Genomic DNA, 22871 nt, shown 5'->3' with positions numbered 1-22871 from the left:
GCTTCGCGCCCATCTTCTTGTTCCACTTTAAATTGTGGCTTTATCTGTGAGCATCTTCTCTTTATACAGAATAATTTTTTTTTAATTTGCCGATTTTATAATATTTTTTTGCGCAATATTAAAATTTTACAAAACTATAAGGATAAAAATATTTTAAGATTACATGTTTAAAGTCTGATTGGCTATAAACCTTCCCTGGGGCCACGAGAGTTCCCACACAAAATTTGGGCCTGATCGGTTCAGCCGTTTTGACGTTTATTGGATACAAACAAACAGACTCCCAGACAAGCTAAATTTACATATGATATATAAATATTAATCTAATAAATATTTATTAATTATATATATATATAAATATATATGTAAGCTATGGCTGGCCAAACGACTGGACAGAATTGCCAGAAATTTTTGGAGGAAACCCATTGGTATCCTGGGGTCACATAGGCTGAAATAAATTCCGCGGGCCCTTCAGCTGGTTTTTTTTCTTCATGTAATCAGCTCTGGTTTCTACGAAGCCACAATCATTACAATCGTATCTTACTTTTGTATGTTTATTTTCAACATATTTATTCCAAAAGATTGTTTTATGTTGCCACGTGGTCACAATCATTACAAGTTTGCTCTCAAATGATTTTCTCTAATAGCTACTCACAATAACCACAATAGATCTAGTCTACAGGATCAAGGCTAGAGGATCCAATCCTTGATCCAAGTTTTCTTCGAACAAAACTTTTGTATAAACCAATGTTCAATATCAAATATAAGGGCCTAGAAATTTCTCTATAGTCTTGACCTGCATTTTTTAAAGAGAGGGGACTCCACACCAATATTCACGGGAAGGGGGGGGGGGATGTCCCCAATTTTTGAGAAGGAGGCTCGTAAATATCGAGGAGGAATGATATCTTTCTTGATAAAAAATATCTTTTTTTGAGTAATCTTTATCTATTTCTTCTTTAATCATCTCTGATATTCTATCTAAAATTTAAAAAAAAACGTTTTGAAAAATTGTAAAAGTTCGTTAGAGCATAATTCAGTTGATTAATCAGATTTTAACTGGGGTTTAAGACGGAGAGGTTAGAAATAACAACATTTATAGTGTTGTTAGCAAAACTGTTTGTTCTAATCATTTGGATTTCTGACACTTTTCAAATTTTGACACAAAAACGAGCAAATAATGTTGCAAAATCGAACGTCATACAACGATTATGTTTGGATTTATTTCTGTTTTTGGAGAAAGAAACTGCAAATTGTACAACAATTGAAGCAAGCTCAAACAGAGTGTTTTTATATTTTACTAGGCTTTTAGGGCGCTTTGAGCCCATCTTCTTTATGTCAATTGTAAAACAAAAACAAACAAAAAGTTTTGCAGATTAAAAAAAATTTATGAATTTTCAAAATTTTCAAAAATAGAATTTGAATGGAGGCAATTTTTAAAAAATTCCATCATCCATAAACCTTCCCTGCCGGATCACATGAGGTCCAACACAAAATTAGGGCCTGTCGAGGTTCAGCCGTTTTGACGTTATTGGTTACAGAGAATACAGACAGACAGACAAAGCAACGCATATAGAATAAAAACGAACCAAAATGATCAACAACACTTCTACAAGCTGTATCGACAAATGTTGGCATAATTTCCTAGAGATGTTTGGCACCCTCCCCCCCCACCTATGCCGCCCCAGAACACCCAAATTATTTTCGATTTTGTTTACAAACTTAATTATCTTAAAAAATGAAACCGGTACAGATCAGCTGATTTTGAGAAGATACAATATGATGGGTACATTTAGACCTACGCAATTCCGCTATATTCCACTTCTGACCTACGCCAAATCCGCTAAACTTGCACGTCCAATCTACTAGCACGTGGTTTTAAAGCTGCTGTATGACTTATGGCCTCAGCACCCGGCCCCCTAGCCTGTCTTAGCCACGGCACTCGGCCCCCTTTACCCTAGGTCAGCTGGCCGCGCACACTCGTCCCAGAAATTGTGTTAACCTAACCTAACCCTCAAATAATACAAAAGTAAACAGCTGACATAGGTACGATATTGCAGTAGGTCGGAAAGTTTGTAGGTCATAAGTTCAGTAGAGGGGATGTTGCGTATAGACGATGTAACATTACCGACACAATGAGCAGAATCTTATAAGACGACATTCAGACATCTCTATGAACAAATAAGATCAATTATCATTATCGGTGCAGATTTTCGTAATCGTTTGAAGACAGTTGAACTATACTGCCATTTTGGGCCATTTGAACCATTGATCGTTTAAACTACTAATATGACGTCACATCCAGTAGTTCAAAATATTTGCTCATTTCAACGTTTTCTTTGAAAATCATCAGTTTTTTAATTGGTGAACTGCATTTGAACCAAGCTGCCGGGTTTGAACTATATAAGATCATTTGAACTATAATTGATCGTTTGAACTATTGTTCATTCTAACTACCATGATTATAACGTCATTTCCTGTAGTTCAAACACATGCATTATTTTAAGTTATGTAAAAAAAACTACAGGGGGGGGGTCAAATTGACCCCCCCCCCAGCAGGAATAGGGTTAATAAATCTCAATTAGGCAAACTTTTACCTAAGTTATCTTCTTGATTAATTACTGGAAGGAAGGCAGACAAGATTAGAACTTGCTTTAGTTAGGTAATACATTGTATCTTATAATTTTCTGTTAACAATTTATTTTTAATTTTAATTTTTTTCACAAAATTTGAAAAGAGCAGTGAATTTTTTTCTCCGATCGTTGTATCTTTTTTATCTAATCATACATCTATTTCCTGTTCTTCTCTTATGATCTAAATATTCTAATCTCTTGATTCATACTATATATTAGGTGTTTAAGGTTAACTTCAAACACAATTTCCTCAATATCCTTGCAGGTTGAAAAAAGTCACTGCCCCAAGCAGGGTTTGAAAATTACGAGGATATTCATTGTGTCATAATTCCGCCTTAAAAATGACAAATGGGATAAGAAAAGTTCGAAAAGGAGTGGCTATTTTCAACAAAAAATCTTGATTCTTGAAAGTTCATCCAAGACACAGTGCTTCAGAATACGGCCTCGTCTACGGCAATCTTATCCTTGCAACCGGCAGAGATAAACTGGTATCACAGTGCATGGTGCTCAACCTATCAAGATTCTACTTTCTATGTTTCCATTTTCCTTGTTTCTGGCAATAGGGAAGGGGAAGGGTATAAGGGGAGGAGATAAACCCCCCCCCCACCCTTTCTGCAATATTATTTTCTATTTTTACGAGTAGGGTGTACGTAATGCCATGTTATTCCACACAGGGTTCTGTCCAGCCACAAGAAACTGGAGAGAGATCATTAAGAACCTGACTGTTCTGAACTCCTTTGATGCTTACACATATAGAACCAGATTCAATCGAAAGAATTAAGGTCTTTTCAATGAGTTCAGATAATAATAACAGTTAACCAGGCTTGTTCTTAAGGAGTATAGTTAAAACAGCAAGTAGCAATACTTGATCCAGCTAGGTATAAAACTACCATTCTCCAGGTTAATACAGCGTTAAAAGATTGCAGCCTTCAATATTTCTTGTAGTTCTGTTGTTTGTTTTTCATTTGTGTGCAGGGGTGTATACCCCCCTATACAACCCTGGCTAAAGTTTTTCTAGTTTGCCATTTTCTCTCTCTCACACTGTATCTCTGAGTACTCTTTGAAGAGCCAAAGCCAGTTGTTTCTCCTCTGAAAGCTAGATGCATACTGTATTTTATAAATAAATATCATGGAATTGGAATTGGTAAAATTAACCCTTCTTTTAAACCATGCAAGCCGAAAATAATGGTAAATAAAAAGGGATATAATACTTGTATATTAAAGTTTTTTTATTTCAAACTTTATTTTTAACAAAACTTTAAACTATTTGGATAATATTTCAAAAGGGGGCCCCCTTGTGGCGATGGAAAGTTTATTTAGGACCTCAATATCTAATATCTTAATCTGAATTTCTGTTTATGTATGGTAAATGTCGATTTGATTTAAAAAGCAGATAAAAAAAGTTTGTTTAAAAATACCCATTTGAAAAGAGTTTCGGATGATAATCATTAAAAATCATAAAGCTCTTTAAACTTTATAATCTTGATTATGTTTTTGGTAGATTGCAAATAGATACATATGCAGATTGAAACTTGCATTCTTTGTCAAAAGAAAACATTTTCTTATACTTTTACTGCAGTGGAGTGTATTACTATCAGTTTGATAATATAGTTCATGTTAAACCCCAATTTTTTAAAATCTTTCATCTTTCATGTAAAAAAAAAATTGAAAATAGAAAACCTAGTTTGTAATTATGCTGTACAGTTATGACCACAAATTTATCATTATTCATCCTTTGCTTTGAGCTGATAGATTGCTATTTTAATATATAATTTTACACTTAGATTAAGCTGGCAGGATGAAGTTTCGGAAGGTCCTATCGCTTCTAGCTCTCCTATTCAACCTTGACACAATATTGGCTGGATGTACGATGGAAGAGGAGGAGAATAAATGGAATATTATTCACTGGATTTCAAGGATTATCAAATTATATGTAAATTTGTATTTTTTCGACTCAAAGAAGTTCATAGTAAGATTTTGATTCTACTGGAGACCACCGGAGGGATTTTATTTTCACTGGAGGTGTTTAAAAAAATGCTTTTTAAAATTCAAAACTTTAAGCAGGATGAATTATATTCCACTGGATGGATTCAGATATCTTTCCAGGGGGGTTATAATTCCACAGGAGGGATTCAGATATCCTTCCTGGGGGGTTATGATTCCACTGGAGGGATTCAGTTATCCTTCCAAGGGGTTTATAATTCCACTGGAGGGATTCAGTCCTTCCTGGGGGGTTATGATTCCACTGGAGGGATTCAGTTATCCTTCCAAGGGGTTTATAATTCCACTGGAGGGATTCAGATATCTTTCCTAGGGGTTTATAATTCCACTGGAGGGATTCAGTTATCCATCCTAGGGGTTTATAATTCAACTTGAGGGATTCAGATATCCTTCCTATGGGTTGATAATTCCACTGGAAGGATTCAGTTATCCTTCCTCGGGGTTTATAATTCGACTGGAGGGATTCAGATATCTTTCCAAGGGGTTTATAATTCCACTGGTGGGATTCAGATATCTTTCCAAGGGGATTATAATTCCACTGGAGGGATTCAGATATCCTTTCAGGGGGTTTATAATTCTACTGGAGGGATTCAGAAATCCATCCTAGGGGTTTATGATTCTACTGGAGGGATTCAGTTATCCCTCCAGTGGAATTATAAACCCCCTAGAAAGATTTCTGAATCCCTCCAGTGGAATTATAAACCCCCAGGAAAGATATATGAATCCCTCCAGTGGAATTATGAACCCCTAGGAAAGACATCTCAATCCCTCCAGTGGAATTACAAACGCCTAGGAAGGATAACTGAATCCCTCCAGTGGAATTATTACCCCCTGGAAAGATATCTGAATCCCTCCAGTGGAATGTAAATCACCCTGGGTAAAGTTTTAAATTGTAAAAAGCATTTTTTCAAACCCCTCCAGTGAAAATGAATTCCCTCTTTTCCCTTTTTTCCTATTTTTTTTTAATTTATTTTTTTTTATTCTAAGGTTATTTCTTAGTATAGACTTGTCCAATCGACCTTTAGCCCGATCGATAAAGCCAGTTTCTACACTTTCCCATGAAGTTAGAAATTCCAAAATCTGTTATAAACCTAGATTTAGATGCATTACATGTGTAAGTATTCATAATTTTTTTTATGAGTTTGATAATTATCTGTAGAAGAGTGAAGGGAACTGCATCTTGTGTAACAATGTATGTGGGGTAAGTTTTTTTAATTTTAATCATAACAAATTGTGTTTCATAATTTTATGAACATTTCCCCAAGAATGGAAATATTAATGAAAATGTAAAGTGACTTTTCTAAATAGAAAAAACAAAAGTAAACTCTTTTTCAGGGTTGAAAATGTAGTGAGTGATGGAGATCTACAATTAATTCTAAAGAATGTGACAGATCTTGAAATTTTCAAACCAGCCATAGAATTCACCAAGTGTATTATAATCATATCAAATGAGGTATTTGTATCAATAACTGTTACCCACAATTGTTATTTTAAAAAACTGCATGAAATGAATCTGATATTTGGTGTGCCTTTTTTAGCACTTAAAGGGAGTGTTCGCGAAAAATGAAAGGGGGTATAGGCTTAATGAGATAAAAAAGTGCTTTTTATCGCTACTAATCTTACTTATATCTGTTGCGTCTATAAGGAGAAAATTGTTAAAAACGTCTCATACCGAATAACTTAGCGTTATACAAATTGAGAAAATTGCAACATACGACTTAGACCGTAAAAAAATCAATTTAATTTCAAACAAATCATTCAGATATTACAACCTAAAGTCATCGATTATCTTTCGCCTCATTTGTATATAGTTGATTTTTTTTAATATGTTTTAATTGTTATGATCTGAGAGTTACTCATAAAAACATTTATTCCTGTTTTGAGGATTTTTGGTAATGAAGACGACATTTTCATATTTTCCTGGAATGTTCGAAAACAAGTTGTAAGCTAAATATTATTTTAAAAAACAAAATTAAAACTAGTATAAAAAATCAACTATGTACAAATGTGGCGAAAGATAATCGATGACTATAGGTTGTAAATGTAATATCTGAATGATTTGTTTGAAATTAAATTGATTTTTTATGGTCTAAGTCGTATGTTGCAATTTTCTCAATTTGTATGGACACTAAGTTATTCGGTATGAGACGTCTTTAACAATTTTCTCCTTACAGACACAATAGATAGAAGTAAGATTAGAAGCGATCAAAACCGGTTTTTTTATCGCATTAAGCCTATACCCCCTTTAATTTTTCGCGAACACTCCCTTTAAAAGTAAAATGGGATTTTAATTCTTTAATAAGATCTAACAAATAAATTTATTTACTTTTTTTTGTTGAATGTGAATAATAATCAATAACAATATGGACAATTCACCTCAATCATTTTAATGTTCTTTTAGGTTGAAGTGCGTAATCAAGTTGTAAACTTGAACTATCCCCTAACACTTTTCATTCTTCTGCAAGATAATTTGGCTCACCATTCGAATCCTTTAGGGAAAAAAAAATTTAAATTCATTTTTTAGGATTTTAAAATTGCTGTAATATTCAATTTAAAATGGTTATCTGTTTAGAGTTATCACGCTTTATGATAATTACAAAATGTCCACTTGCCTTTACTTATTGGTAAGTGAATCTTAAACCATTGGTACTGCAATCTAGGAATCCCATTGATTACAGGGATATACATAAGCAGAAGTTTGAAGGTCTCTGGTCAACCTATTACTCTACTGTTGTTTACAGAGGAGAACCTATTACAAGAGAACCTGACTCATTCTTTAACCAAACATTCAGGTCATCAACTTATAGTGTAATAAATTATAAATTTTATAATGTTAGAAAAAGTATGATTTAAGTTTAGATTTTATTGATCAGAGCAGAGGTCTCAAACATTTGTGGGCTGAGTAATGTTAATTTTGCATGTTTGAAGAATTAAACTAAATCTGTAGATCTGTATAAGCGATGGAATTCAATGCCATTCAAGACAAGAAATATTTCTTTCTTAGTTATTTAATCACTATTTGTATTCTTTAAAAATTTGAATAATTGCAGAGTTGGGTATAATGATTACAGTTGGTGTTTTTGGTATGATAACTTCACATCAGATCACTTTCGCATTGACAAAGAAACCTATGAAGGTTATTATTTGATACCATTTATCGGTGAGCTAAATTTTTTAATAAAAATGCAAAGAAAATTTAAAATTATAAATTATAACACTTATAGAAACACATGAGTTGCAAACTATCTTTATCAATGGTAATGATACCTGGGGACATATTGATGAGGAAACAGGGAAGTGGACAGGAGTTGTAGGAATGGTAATTCTGAAATAATAATAATAAGAAAAAAATAAATATTTTCTTATGTTTTTCTATAGGTTGGCTATGGTAAAGCAGATGTTGGTGTTTCTTGCATTGGATACACATATGAAAGGCAATTGGTTTTATTATATTTTCTACAAGATTTTCATTGGTTAGTCTTTTTAGCTGTGAGCATTCTTTAGCCATGTGATAAACCTAAAGATAATTTTGATGACAAACCATCAAATTTTTTTTTTGTCAACTTAATATAATATAGAGTTCTCACATTGCTTGAGTAAATTTTGAAATTAAATTTTGATTTTAAAACCCTCCTACACTAAAGATCAGCAATTATTGATGGGTCTTCTCCTTTATTTGAAGGTTCAACTACTGGCTGGAAAACAAAGGTATTAAGGCTTCCCCTTAGATGAAAGTGTATGCCTTTCTTTTCAGTAAAGAATTGCATATTTGAACCTTTACAATTGATGATGTATTTAAAACAATTGTTTTAAGAAATGGTTATTTAAAAAGAATATTGTTTTAAAAAAATGATTCTGAATAAAAAATATTTGCCCCAAAAAAGAAATTTCAGATTTCCCACATGCAAAATTGCCCAAACTGAATTAATGGCCCACCAAAGTTAAGATTCCCCCCAAATATAAAGATTAAAGATTTTTTCCCACACAAATTTTCCCCCCAATGAAAAAGAATGCCCCCAAATTGAAAAATTTGCCCCCCAAAATAAAGATTAAAAAATTCCTCCACACAATTTTATACCAAATTGAAAATAGTGCCCCTAATTTTAAAAATTTGCCCCCAAAATATTCTTGTGATAAAGTGAGAGTCTCAAGAAATTCCTGAGAATTTCTCAGAAATATTTGCCGGAGAAATTCATGAGAGTTTCTATAGAATATTTTTCTGGAAATTCTACCTTTCGTCCTGTGTAGGAGGGAGATATAAAATATATCTGACACTATCTACATACCATCTCTGCCATTTTGTAAGGCAGGGAAATCTATTCATCAGCAAGCATTTAGGAAAGATGGTCGAAGCTCTTATGCCTCTGCCAGAATTGGCGGATGATCCCGCTAAGTGTTCACTGTTTTTCCAACCTCTCTGTGTTTTTGTATACCTTATCTTATTTGTAATATTTGTGTACATATAGTTGAAGTATATTCAATTATTAAGTTTCTGTGAGCAAGTTTCTTTATTACTATAGAATAAAATTTGATGGAATGGAAGGTTACATTGAAACTTTAGATGTTGCTTAGATTTTCTCCTTACTTTTTTTTACTTCAAGCATTTAAATGCAAAATGATGAAATTTAGTTAAAATAATATCATATTTCAGATTAAAGTAGATTTGTTTTCTTTAATTTTCTTCATTCATTTAGAGCTCTAAATTTTAATGAGTTTTTTAATATATTTCTGATGCCAGATTTTAGCATGTGGGTAGTCCTTATTCAGGACTGATTCAGAAAAGGGTAAACAGTCCCTGAAATACACTGAGGGATCTAGATATGAGGCAGTGCAACCCAAGCAGTAGCAGTAGACACAAGTCTCCTTCACATTACCACTCTGGGTCCTGTGCTTTATACAGTGCACAGATTATTTAGAGTTAGGGTGAGTCCCCTTGAAAATGAGCAAAGAGAGACCAGTAATTAGGAAGCTAGTCTACCTTGAGAGCTCTGAAGATGATGATGAAGATGAGATAGATCCCTTAGATCTGCCTCCATTAAAGAGCTGCCTGGCTCCTATAGTTACAGCCCCAGCCTCCGAGGACAAGAGTGAGCCTGAGGACGGAAGTATCCCAACTTTGGAGACTGACCCCTCAGCCATTTAATGAATGGGCACTTACTCCGCCCCACCTCCCTAGTATCTGGGATCCTCCTGAACATCATGGAACACAGCTGCCTGAGTTCCCCCATAACACAAGGGAGGAGATATTGGAGGTCTTGTTCTTACAGGTCCAGAGGATGATGAGGTATCTGGAAGAACAGCGGTGATTTCAACAAGCCCCGGAAGATAAGGTATTATCAGAGGGTTTGACCTTCCTCCTGAGGATGGGATCCAAGCTTGCCAAGATTAAGAAGGTCTTGACAGATCCCGCTAATGATCCTATATAGGATCAGGGTTATTAACACTTTGCTATTATTGTTCTTAAAAATATTGAAACCATTAGTAAAAGAACTTAAAGGAACTAAACTGAAATTGCTTAAAAAGAACGCTTTGAATCAGGAACCTGTTATTATCAAGAACACATTTTAAGTCAGGAACGCATTTAAAATTAGGAATTCGTTCTAAATCATCTAAAAATAATTAAGAGATTTTTTTTATCCCCCCCTCCACTCTAAACCTTCCCAGCCTCCTTCTCTTGTGAGGGAGGGGATCCCCCCCCCCCCATCAGGCCCATGGCCAGGGGGTCAGGTGCATCCCCCTTATGTCTGAAAGGGGGGTGCAATGACAAATTTGCACCCCCCTAGTCCCATATAAAAGAAATGGTTTCTCATAATTTTCCAAAATCTAGTAATCAATTATATAGTCCGAGTAAGAATTTCTCAGCATCTCAATGTCAATAATAAACTCTTTTTAAACAAAATATTAGAAATTAGTATTATTTTTTATTCATCTTAATATTATCATGATGAGGCCAAGGGACAAGAAGCATTGATTTAAAATAATGCATTTGTTCCTTAAGCTAAAGTAGCATTCATTTATTTTTTATGTATATTGTATATGTAAACTTAAAAGTTTCAGACACTAATATGTAACCCTTTAAAGCTCAAATGCACTTGTTAAAAGGTTAGTCTTTAGTGTGCATTGACAATGTAATAAAAACAACCATATACCACTGTAAACACAAACCATTACCAAGCATTGTTAAAAAAAAAATGATAAAATCAGTGCACCATGTTGCACCCCCCTTGGTAATATCCTGGCTACAAGCCTGCCCTCCGCCCCACCTTCTATCTTCTTGACTAAGAACAGAACAGGGGAAGGAATGGTTTTTTGACTAAGAACACCAAGAACAGAAGAGAACGGGATGATGGTTCTTTGACTGAGAACAAAATTGGATGGAACGGAACAAGAACGAAACAATTGGGAAAAAAAGGAACAAGAAAGGAACATTCTAGCTAGAGGCCTTCGTTCTAGAATGGAACAGAATGATTTTAACTGTAATAACCCTGTGATAGATTTATTCATTTTGGTAGCAGAGCTTTTTTCGCAGTATATCCCTAGATAATTTTTGTCTTTTTAGTATCCAGAGAAAATATCTGCTACTTACAATATTTTCAAAGTAAGTATTTAAAATGTATATGAAACATTGAAATTTAAGAATGCAGAGAAACAGAAAAATTTATTTAAAAAGGTGTTTGATCTGTATACGTGGATTGCAATTCTTGTAAGGTAATTTCCTGAAAATTTTTAGAAAATAACAAATAATCTAATCCTATTTCAAATTAAGTTTAACCTTGGCCAGTCTGGTTGTGTTAGTTGTTTCTGATATTTTAAAAAGTCTTGGTTTTAAGCAGGTTGGTCAAAGCCAAATTTTAGGATCCATTTTATACCAATTAGTCGTTTTTGGTGTATGTTTTCTGAGTAAGAACAAAAAACTCTTTTGTAAAATCTCACCAGAAAGAATAATTAACCCTATTCCTGCTGCTCAAAAAGTATTGGTGTGAGGCTGTTGAAATTTTTTGACTTTTCTTACAAACCCAAAGCCCTCCCTTTAGGCCTTAGACCGGGCTTTAATACTAACTGCCTGAGTCCTCAGGCACACTGCCTGAATGACTGCTTTTGCCTGTAACAAACTAAATCTTTGTTTTGACCCACTTTCACTTGTCAGATTTTGATAAAATTTAGCTTTTTGGAAAGCCCATGACATAAGGAAACGGATTGCACAAGTTTTGCGAAAAAAATTGCAAATTTTTTACAAACAACCTGTCAAAGGAAATTTGCACATTTTTAGTTTTTCTTGATTAAAAATCAGGTTATTTAAAATTTTGCAAAAATTTTTGCATATTTAAAATGGCATGGTCAAAATGTATAATTTTTCATCTTTTGGACAAATTTTTTTGCAAACATTTTTACTATATAACTGGATTTGCGATAAAAAATTCAATTTTTGCAAATTTGCAAATTTTTTTGCAGATTCTAAAAGTAGAGCACAAAAGCTTTCTAATGATGTATAATTTGTCATATTTGGAAATAAAACATGGGATTTAGAGGGGGGGGGGGTCAAATTCACCCCCCCAGCATATCCTAGTTTTCAAGTACCCCAGCAGGGATAGGGTTAAGAGCTGGATGGAAAAGAATTGTGTTTTACGATTATTTAATAACCTGGATGGAAAATATAACAACAATTACTCTTCAAACTAATTTGCTGATTAGGATCACATTTCTTAAAGAATTATTTCTTTATCATCATTTTTTTACTGTTTCTACAATATTCTTTACAGATTTCTTTAAAAATTGTCTTTGAATCAACCTTGTGAAATGATCTAAAATAACATATTTCCAATGATGAGTTCTTTTTTTCTTAACCTGTTCCTATTTATGCCATTGGTTTTCAGTAAAATATTCTTTACATATTTTGTAACAATTTTTATTCAATAATTGTGAAACAAAAATTATACTTCTATGGACACCTCTTAATTAATCATCCCATCTGGTGAAATTTGACAGAGACGTTGTTTACTCTTATTATGAAATTACACATTGTAAAATGTCTCATTTCTGCGTGACGTGACAGTGATTATAAAGGAATTTGGTGAATTTGCCAGATTCCCAGAAATTTGGAGAATTTCCCAGATTCCCAGGCATTTGGGGAATTCCCAAAATTTCACAAATTTTAAGATTTTGGAAATTTCTCAAATTACTGGATATTTGGGAAATTCCCCAAATGTCTGGGTTTTTGGCAAATTTCATAAATAACATCAGTGAGGCATTTGAGAAATTTACTATAACTAGAAATTCAAGGCGCTTCGCGCCCTTCTTTCTAGTCTTAGAGGGCGCTTCGTGGCCATCTCCTAAATTAATTGTGAACATGTTCTCTTTGTGTACATCGTAAAACAAAACAAAAATAATTCGCGGATTTTCACAAAAAATTTCGCGGATTTTCAAAATTTTTAAAAATTTAATGACGATCGAATTTTGATGGAGACAAATATTTGAAATTTTGATGATTCATAAACCTTCCCTGGAGTCCCTAGATGTCCCACAAAAAATTTTGGCCCGATCGGTTCAGCCGTTTTGACATTTATTGGATACAAACAAACAGACAGACAGACAGACAAGCCAAATTTATATATAGATTGAAAAATAAACTGCCCTCAGATTTTCTAGAGAATTTGGGGAATTCCCCTGATTCCCAGGTACTTGGGGAATTAGTCAGATTCCCTGGTATTTGGGGAATTAGGCAAATTCTTAGGCATTTGGGGAATTTCCCAGATTCCCAGGCATTTGAGGTATTCCTGAAATTTTCCCAAATTCCTTGTGGAATTTCAGGGTGGTATTTTATTGAGATTTGGAAATTTCTTGAATGACTGGATATTTGGGGAATTCCCAAAATGTCTGGGTATTTGGGAAATTTCATAAAAAGCTAGGCATTTGAGAAATTTTCTATAATTGAAAAATAAATTTGGGGAATTCCTCAGATTGCCGGGTATTTGTGGAATTTCCCACTATTCCCAAGCATTTTGGGAATTCTTCAGATTCCTAGGTATATCGGGAATTTCCAATTTTGACCATTTTCTTAATTGCTGCCTCCATTGGCGTTAACTAAATCTACCATACCTGGCTAGTCTCTCGATCCTTTGGCATTTGTTTTAACTATACAAAATATCTTTTAAACAAAACTAAATGTTTTGTGTTTTTTTTTATAATTATATCATAATTAATTAACATTTTAAGTTCAGGTAAAACTTAATCACAAAGAATTGTTTTTAAGTGTTGGTGTAACATTATTCTTTTTTTTCCAGCCAGACCGAATAATAGTTGTTCTGATGCCCTTTTCATTGCTGAATGCTGAAGCCATGCCCGACTGGTTCCTTTTTACGCAAAAAAGAGGTCTCTACTCACCACTGAAATACTGATCTTTCTCAATTTTAAATTAACAAAAAATATTATTTAATTAGATATTTGTATGAGTGTATCAACAATTAAATGCAAAAATTTGCAAAATCTTGTGTTAATTTAGTATACTCTGGAAGTATAATGCTGATGACCTGGGCATTTGCCTCTACAATTATATCTCTGGGATTTAACAGCACACTCAGGTAAGTATCATTATCATTATCAAAAAAATGAAATATTGTCTCCTTTTTGGGGGGTAAGTTAGAAAGCAAAGCAATGGGTAAAGGAACTAAACTTGTGGCTAGAACTTTATTTCTTTGAATCCATGCATTTAAAGTGTCCCTTATGACCATATTTTTGCGAAATATCACCCCTCCAACCATCTCCACCTCAACTTTTAACTAAAAACTTCTTAAGTTATGACTGTTCTATTGCTTGTTTTTGCAAAAGTGTTACACAATGAAAAAAATATTTTGAATTTTCATTGCGAATGAAATCCCACATCCTTAATTATTCAATGGAGCACTTAGAATGAAGTATATCATTGAAATTAAGAGGGAACTGTTTCAAACTGCTAATGACAGTGACTCTATTCGAAATGGTAGTTGACTTTCATTCAGAGCAATATTACTATCTCCATCTTGGGAAACCTTTATGGACTCATCAGCTCAAATTGCAGAGAGAGAAATGGTAACTTCTTTTAATCCAACATAAAAATTATACTCACTTCCGTGCATTTTTAGACCCTTATTTGGGACCCAGAGTATAATGTCAATTATGATTTTATGATGGCATCTCCTAATCCTGACATTATGAAAATTATGAACACTGCAATTTTTGTAAACTCTACGGTACATCCTAATTTTGTTCTGTTTTGTTTTTGAAAATTTTACACAGTAATAAATTTTTAGGAAGATTTACTCGAGATAATTTCAGAAAAAGGTTTTGAAAATCTAGTTTTCTTTGTGGAAGTAAGTTGTATAATTGTAACAACTAATGCTTCTCAAAAACGTATATCTAATTCACACTGACTTCAGACACAACTTTATCTTTGTGTGTTTCTAACAAATTAAAAACACACAAACATCAATTAAAATTGCAAACCATTACCCGTAAGGAACCTTTGATCCTGTAAAGGGGTTGTAAAACGACTCGCACGACAGAATAACGAACGCCAACCAGACCTTGTATCTCTACTTAAGAGTCAAGTGGTTTTTAGACTGTTACAACCATGAATCCGTCCCTGTTCAATTCGCTTGGTATCATGTTACACATGTGAAAGTTCCGAGCAGGGGGTCTCTTATGTTCGTCCGTATTTATTATCGTGAGTATGTTTGGCTGTTATCCACCCCCCACCCCACCCGTTGGCTCAGGACGTCATCTTGGTATGTCTTTTCAGGACATCTAGACCCTGTCGTGTATTTAAAAAACGGTTATGTATTCCCCCCCCCCCAATAAAAAATCCCCCCCAAAAAAAATTTCTCTTACTGACTGACGTCTTCTAGAACGTCCTGCTGGTTTGTACAGGACTCTTTCAAGACGGGGTTTACCCAAAAATAAAAAAAATATTTAAGGAGGGTAAAAACTGCCCCCTCACAAAAATTTTTTTTAGGGAACCTGTGTTCACCTTGTAGGGTTTCCAGTAATTACACGTAACACTTTCTTTCACTTAAGCAGGAGCATAACGCGTAATTACGCGTTTATTACGTTTACAAAAGAAATTCTAGTTTCGCGTAATTAATGCGTAATTGCGCGAAATTATGTAATACGAAACAATTCCGTAATAAAAAAGTACATATTAACCCATTAGTGACGGGACGGTCAATTTTGACTGGGTAAGGTTTTTATTTTTTAGCGCCTTCATTTTTAAACCAAATGTCGTCTCGTTTTATTCCAGATCCTTCCTACATAGCCGAGACGGACAAAATTGACTGCTTCCTGCTGCAGACGGTCAAAATTGACCCGGTCAATTTTGACCGATGCCGAGACGGACAAAATGTGCTGGGTTTTGTATCTCCACAACCCTTCATTGAAAAAAAATTGAAACTATAGATCTACACTCTATGGACAGTATAATGAGTTAACCCTGTGAATTTCAGCAAGATCAGAAAGAATTATTTGTCTCATCACTAATGGGTTAATTCTCAGAAATAATTATAGCGGCCCAGCTAACATTAAATCTTCGCCAGAGTTGGTTTTCTGCCATCGTAAATGCGATGGCGGGGGGTATACTGTACCGCAATAGTATATACTATATGTCCCCGCTATAGTGCAATTGTCGCAGTTTCGATGGCGGGGAATTCTGAACCTCTGTAGTAGAAACAAAATTTTCCCCGCCATAGTATAATTGTCGTATATACGACTTCGGAAATTCTCAACCGCTGTAGTATATATACAAAATTTTCCCCGCCATAGTACATCTGTCGTATATACGACTTCGGAAATTCTGAACCGCTGTAGTATTTACAAAATTTTCCCCCCCATAGTAACCTGTCGCAGATACGATGAATACACTGCTGTAGTAGTAAATCCGACAGAGTAGACTAAATTAACGATATCAGATATATTAACCGTTATTTCATGTATCGGCAAGGCTTCGAATAGATCAGTATTTGTCCATCCTCTCAAGGAGAAACATATGTAGAAACTTAAAAGTAATAGAAATGTCCACAACTGAGGCTTTTATAAAATAAATAAATTAAATTAGATTATAACAAATTAAAATATATAGTTTAAACATTTGTGATAAATCTTTATTTATTTTAATGAACTATGCATCTACTTTTTCAAATTTCTTCTTTAGGATCCTTAAAATAAAACATACACTTATATGTTATAAAATTAAAGATTTAACAAAAATGTTTAAACTATATATTTTAATTTGGTTTATAATAGATATTGGTAGGATTGGGTAGAGAATAAAATGAAAAGGAATGTACAGAATATTAAAGTTATTTTAATCATATCTAAAATAGATATTTATTGTTTGCTTAAAAAAATTTGTTAGAAAATAAACTGAGCAGAATATTAGGCCTATTAATACCCCTCCTTTTTACCAAGTTGTTCCTTTTAGAAACACTTTTTCATGCAATAAAATGAAACGTAATTTTTCTGTTGGCGAAAAAGTTTCAATTCAATTTTGGTTTTTTATTTATAATTTCAAGTGTTATGAAATTCAATACACAAAACTAAATATGAAACATAACCACTAGGTACAACTAGCGGTTTAATTCTGAATCGTTTTCTTATATGTCATGCAGGGACAGGGCTGTATTGATTGAAGAAAACTCCCACTTACCAAACCAAACACAGTTTACCATGCCCATTACACAGATTTTCATGCCATCTATTGTTGATTTATAAAGTTTTGTCCATCTTCTTATTTTAATCTACAGAGGTTTGGTCCATCACCATTACCAAATTTTAAATAAATTAAAGAATTGTTTTTAAAAACAACCAATTAAAACAGGCGTTAAAAATTCTGGAATTCACATTTAAATAAAGGTCAAAAATTTCTGTTCTTCATTTATTAAGCGGCCATTTGTAGTAATCTGGAAAGAATTATAATACAAATATAATCTTCTACCTTAGGTCAAGTGCAGCTCCCAACTCTTACCGATTCATAAATCAGACTATTAACATAACATAGCCTGATAAATATATTCAACTCTGAATAGCTAGTTATAGATATCTATCTTAGCATAGACAAGCAAGGATATATAATTCTGCATAGCTAAACCCAATACATAGCTCCGCAAAGTTAATAGCTCCGCAAAGCTAAATAAGGTTAATCTAACTAAGATCTAACTCTGTATAGCTAGCTATAAATATCTAGCTCTACATCAACAGACTAGAATATATAGTTCAACACAGCTAAACCCAATACATAGCTCTGCAAAGTTAATAGCTCCGCGAGTTAATAGCTCCGCAAGTTAATAGCTCTGCAAAGTCAATAGCTCCATAAAGCTAAATAAGATAGCTCTGTAACATAAGGGGGGTTATTGGGGTTATTTACCCCCCCTAGAATCCTGGGGGTAAATACCCCCCCCCCTAGAATCCTGGGGGTAAATACCCCCCCTAGAATCCTGGTGTTAAATCTCCCCCCTAGAATTCTAGGGGTAATTACCCCTGAACATATTTTCAGGCCCTGAATAGCAGGGGTTACTCCATTTGCTGCCTCTACAAGTAACAGTTCCAGTTGCCTTGACCCCTTCCCTTCAAAAAAAAATACATTCCCTATTGATTAGTCTGCACTTGTGTAAAGACGACTATTTTCATGATAGTAAAAGTTTTTGNAGTTTTAAAATAAAACACTGAACTTGATTTAAGTATGCAGTTAAAATAAAAATTTCAATTTTAAAATGGATATGGATATGATTGACCATGTGGCCGCAGCGCTCGGCCCCCTAGCCTGTCCTAGCCACAGCCCTCAGCCCAGAAAGTGTCTTAACTAACCTAATCCGTGGCCGGAGCGCTCGGCCCAAAAAGTATCTTAACCTAACCTAACCCTAAATATTAACAAATAAATACTAATATTAATTTCCTCATGTACAAAAGTGATAGGATGGGGGAGGGGGGGGGGCCAAAATTTGTTCACTAGGACAGACCCAGCTTACCTGTAAATTATTTCATTCTGCACTGGTTTCATAGAGTTAACGCATTGTAAAAATTTGTCATTGTCCATGAAAAATAATCGATTAATTATATACATTAGTTATTCATTTCAAAAACTGAACTAATAATGAAGATAAAATTATTGAGTTAATTAATAACTGACTGAATTGCACTGTTTGATTTGAATTTTGAATTTTCCCTCTCAGTGCGTTGTTTATAATACTTTGTGGACGCGGCATTCTTAACTTCGTCTTCAAAAAACAATGTCGTCTTTGATATGGACTTAGCCTCGTTTTCATGAACAGAGTATACCCTGTAAATATTAAGATTATTTCCAAGTTTGAACGTCAAAATATGTACATATAATACTCGATTTTAGGTTTTGATAAGTTATTTAGTGTTTTAATTTGCCCTNGTCTAATCCATTGTGGGTAACTCTGGATCTGAAAGGGATGATAAAGTAATTTAATCCTGACATTTACCCAAAATTTAGATTGGCCCGAACCAATCTACAATCCGAAGAATGGTTGGAGTAACCGGGATGCGAGTAGGTTTAATCACAGGGTGTAGTAAATCAACATTTTTCTTTCCAGTGAGAATTTGGTTTACAAGATCAGATCTGATATTAGGAATTTGCAATCCTTTGGTAAGGTGCAATTGGCGAAGGCCAGCTAAGTAAGAATTAATAGTGGAAGCACTGAGATTCCTGCCATTCAACCATGAAACAAAAGTCATAATATAAGATTCAGGAATTGGGAAAGGAATGTCCTGATCTTTAAAACATAGTTTAAGCATTTTTGTTGCTGTTTTGTAGGAAGACCAGGTTTGTTTAGATAGTGAGTGGTTGGCTAAAGCGCTCAAAGAGCTGGCCACAGCAGGTTGTAGGTTAAATTGCGAAAATGTAGAGGGAGAGAAAAGTCCAGCTGGGCCATATTTAGAAGAACCAGTAATTTTGGCTGGGATAAAAGTCGGTAGGCTGGCAGCTGAAAGAGCAATAGATTATCAAAAGAAATGTAAGAAAAAGAAATAGTTATGCATTAAAGGATATATATAATTGTAACAGAGAAGTAGGATAACAAAATAGTTATGCATAAAGGATATAAATTGTAATAAAGCTGTAGGATAATGATGGGATATGACTGTAATATCTATCTGGGATAATTGAAAGACTGGGATAATATATAGGTGTTATGATATCCACCTGGGATATGACTGTAAAATCCACCTGGGATAATATATAGGTGTTATGATATCCACCTGGGATATGACTGTAATATCCACCTGGGATAATATATAGGTAATTCGATATCCACCTGGGATAATATATGGTTAAAACGATATCCATCTGGGAAAGATTGTAATATCCACCTGGGATAAAATATTGTTAAATTGATATCTCCCTGGGATAAGACTGTGGTATAATATATGGTTAAAACGATATCCATCTGGGAAAGATTGTAATATCCACCTGAGATAAAATATTGTTAAATTGATATCTCCCTGGGATAAGACTGTGGTATCCACCTGGGATAAGATAGTAATATCCAGCTGGGATAATAAATTGGTGAGTCGATATCCCCTTGGGATAAGACTGTAAAATCGATAATATATAGTTAACGATATCCATCCGGGACAAGAATGTAATATCCACCTGGGATAATATATAGGTAAATAGATATCCCCCTGGGATAAGACTGTAGTATCCACCTGGGATAATATATAGGTGGATTGATATGCCCCTGGGACAAGACTGTAGTATCCACCTGGGATAAGATAGTAAAATCCAGCTGGGATAAGAATATGGGAGTGGATATCCACCTGGGATAAGACTGTAATATCGACCTGGGATCATATTAGTAAAGTAGGTGACACAATAATAAATGATAACAACATTAATAAATATAATAAGTACAAGGGAAAAGACTTAGAATTTGTAAAGCTAAGGACGTTGGGCAGAAGGAAAAGAAATAATTAAGGAAATAAACAAAATAAGAAACCCAACCTTGAGACGGAAGGTCCGTAGGAGGAACAGTAGAGGCCTCTGGCCAGAGAAGAAGGGGGAACCTAACTTGTAGAGCTCCAGGTCCTCTTTCTAGTAGGTCATCAACCCTCTGTTGAAAGGTAAGAAGGTTGGCCTTGACATCAGGTTTAATAGCCGTTCTGAGGAGCTTACTGAGGGCGACTCTAACTCTTAAGCCAGAAGGAAAGCCTGGCGCATCATCCCAGCTAGCTCCAGGGAACACAGCCGGAGCTAGGGGGAAGCCCCAAGGAGCAGCAATTGGGGACTGCGAGGAGGGGGGAGAAAGGGAGAACTCTGAGTCAAACAGGCGAATACCAGGGAAGTAAGGATCCAGGTAGAGAGGGTTCTCCGCTAGTTGGGTTTCAGAGAGCGGAAAAAGTAGAACAACCAGCTTAGCAAAGGAGTCAGAGGTAGGATAACAGAAAGCCCTTAGGCAGAACTCTGACAGACCAGCTTGAGACATGAGAGCTGCTGGAACATTAGAGTTACCCTGAGTGAACCGGAAATCAAGGTCCAAGGAGCTGACGTAAGCGGAACAGAGAGCTCCTGGCGGGAACTTGAATATAGACAGGTCCTCGATGGTCAAGACCAGCTGAGTAGGAGTAGAGGTGGTCCAGTAGTTGGCAGTGCTGAAGGACTTATCGGTCCAAAGGGAACCAAGTAAGTGAAAGGAGGCAGAAGCCACTCTGAGGTTGTCCGGGCTGAGAGTAATAGATAAGCATCCTATGATGCCGCCGTTCCAGTTAATATTGTTCAGTAGCACAGTAGGGAAATCAGCTGTCGAGTTGACGGACAACGCTACAATAAGTAGATTTAACAAAAACGACATTCTAAGCATATTGTGGATTTACAGGATTCATTTATGGATAAATTTATGAACGGAAACTAATTATTAATTAATAGATAAGCATCCTATGATGCCGCCGTTCCAGTTAATATTGTTCAGTAGCACAGTAGGGAAATCAGCTGTCGAGTTGACGGACAACGCTACAAAATCTTCTGCTGAGAGATCGTCAGGGTTGTAAAAGGTAGCACTGGAGATAACAGTCCTGTCAGGGACACCCGGAGGCATGGCTGAAAAGAATAAAATTAGAGAAGAGGTAAGAAAGAATAATAAAAGTTAAGAATAGGACTAAGGAATAAATAAATAAGAAATAAGAAATAAGGAATAAATAAATAAGAGATAGGAAATGATAGAAGGGAAACTTAATCAAAACTGTAGAATTAAAATTAAAGATAAAGAAAACTGTTCAAAAAGAAATTTTTAATCGTAAAAACCGGATGAATAAATTATAACAAAGGAGCTAAACTGATTAATTAATTTTGATAAATAGGGAAAACAGTAAAAGATGACTAATCATAGAATCAATAACTAGCAATAGACAACGTAGGTATTAACTAAAATTAAAATAAGTTTAAACTGATAATTAAATTCTATAAAATAAAGAAATCTCTAAAAGAGATTAAATTGAGCATTAAAAACTAGTAATAGACAAAGCAATAATAAATAAATAAACTAGTAAAAGACAAAGGCAATAATAAATAAATAAACGAAATTAACTAATTAATCACTTTAAAATAATTAAAGAATACAAGGAAATTTAAAAATAAGTAAACTGTAACTATCCTGTAATATCTGATCTGAAATAACTGATCGGCGTAGAGGTCTAGAAGGTAATGAGTAGTAAACGAGAGTCAGGTAGAGACATAGAGAGAGAGAGAGAGTCCATGTGGGGAGAGGAAACGTGTAACAGTACTGTACAGTATGTACATCGTGAACTGAAGGACCGTCCCAGATGTCGTCTTCAATTTGTTTAACTTATAGTGAGTCTATAATTATAGAATTTTATCAGATTTATTTTTAATTCTGCAGTTTATCCACGAGGCCTGAATTTATTTCTTAAATATCAAATCTTTATTTAATTGTCAAATTTTTTTTTAATATTAATTCATTAATTATCTTACTTTACTCCGACGAACTAGCTGGTCTTGGTTGCCTGGAGCTTGTGATCCGTTGTCTTCAAAGGAATGCTCAAATATTTTAATGGTTTTTGCTCATATTACATATATTTGGTGAAATTTGATATTTTTTTCCAAAAACAGAGGGTCGGAGAAAGTCGGCCCGGCGCCTAAGACTAGGTTCCCGACTCTAAGATTCTACTCGGGTTTATGTAAATCTAATTTTGTTGGAGGCAAATTTTTTGAAATTTTAATCATCCATAAACCTTCCCTGG

At 34.5% G+C, this 22871-nt stretch overlaps 3 protein-coding genes across 3 annotated transcripts; 2 read left to right on the top strand and 1 right to left on the bottom strand.

Annotated features, from left to right (window-relative positions):
• The first annotated feature begins 5785 nt into the window (after window positions 1-5785).
• On the top strand, window positions 5786-8132 carry LOC111714279 (uncharacterized). The gene is made up of 7 exons (XM_023489346.1): window positions 5786-5829; window positions 5964-6081; window positions 7030-7252; window positions 7307-7420; window positions 7679-7788; window positions 7853-7947; window positions 8007-8132. Exons 3-7 carry the CDS (start codon window positions 7185-7187, stop codon window positions 8130-8132), a joined length of 513 nt encoding a protein of 170 aa, XP_023345114.1. The 5' UTR covers window positions 5786-5829; window positions 5964-6081; window positions 7030-7184.
• Window positions 8133-8274: 142 nt separating this feature from the next.
• Window positions 8275-15445, top strand: LOC111714282 (uncharacterized). Its single transcript, XM_023489351.1, has 9 exons — window positions 8275-8336; window positions 11188-11226; window positions 11299-11336; window positions 11395-11461; window positions 13910-13997; window positions 14128-14206; window positions 14624-14693; window positions 14747-14854; window positions 14915-15445. The coding sequence occupies exons 5-9, from the start codon at window positions 13934-13936 to the stop codon at window positions 15032-15034; spliced, it is 441 nt and encodes a 146-aa protein (XP_023345119.1). The 5' UTR covers window positions 8275-8336; window positions 11188-11226; window positions 11299-11336; window positions 11395-11461; window positions 13910-13933; the 3' UTR covers window positions 15035-15445.
• Window positions 15446-20475: 5030 nt separating this feature from the next.
• Window positions 20476-21751, bottom strand: LOC111714281 (uncharacterized). The gene is made up of 2 exons (XM_023489350.1): window positions 21550-21751; window positions 20476-21360 (listed from the first exon to the last, which is right to left on the bottom strand). The coding sequence occupies exons 1-2, from the start codon at window positions 21707-21709 to the stop codon at window positions 20510-20512; spliced, it is 1011 nt and encodes a 336-aa protein (XP_023345118.1). The 5' UTR covers window positions 21710-21751; the 3' UTR covers window positions 20476-20509.
• Between the last annotated feature and the right edge of the window lie 1120 nt (window positions 21752-22871).

The sequence above is a fragment of the Eurytemora carolleeae genome, unplaced genomic scaffold, assembly GCF_000591075.1.
Source record: "Eurytemora carolleeae unplaced genomic scaffold, Eaff_2.0 scaffold1506, whole genome shotgun sequence".
Lineage (NCBI taxonomy): Eukaryota > Metazoa > Arthropoda > Copepoda > Calanoida > Temoridae > Eurytemora > Eurytemora carolleeae.
This window is presented reverse-complemented; position numbering and strand designations above follow the sequence as displayed.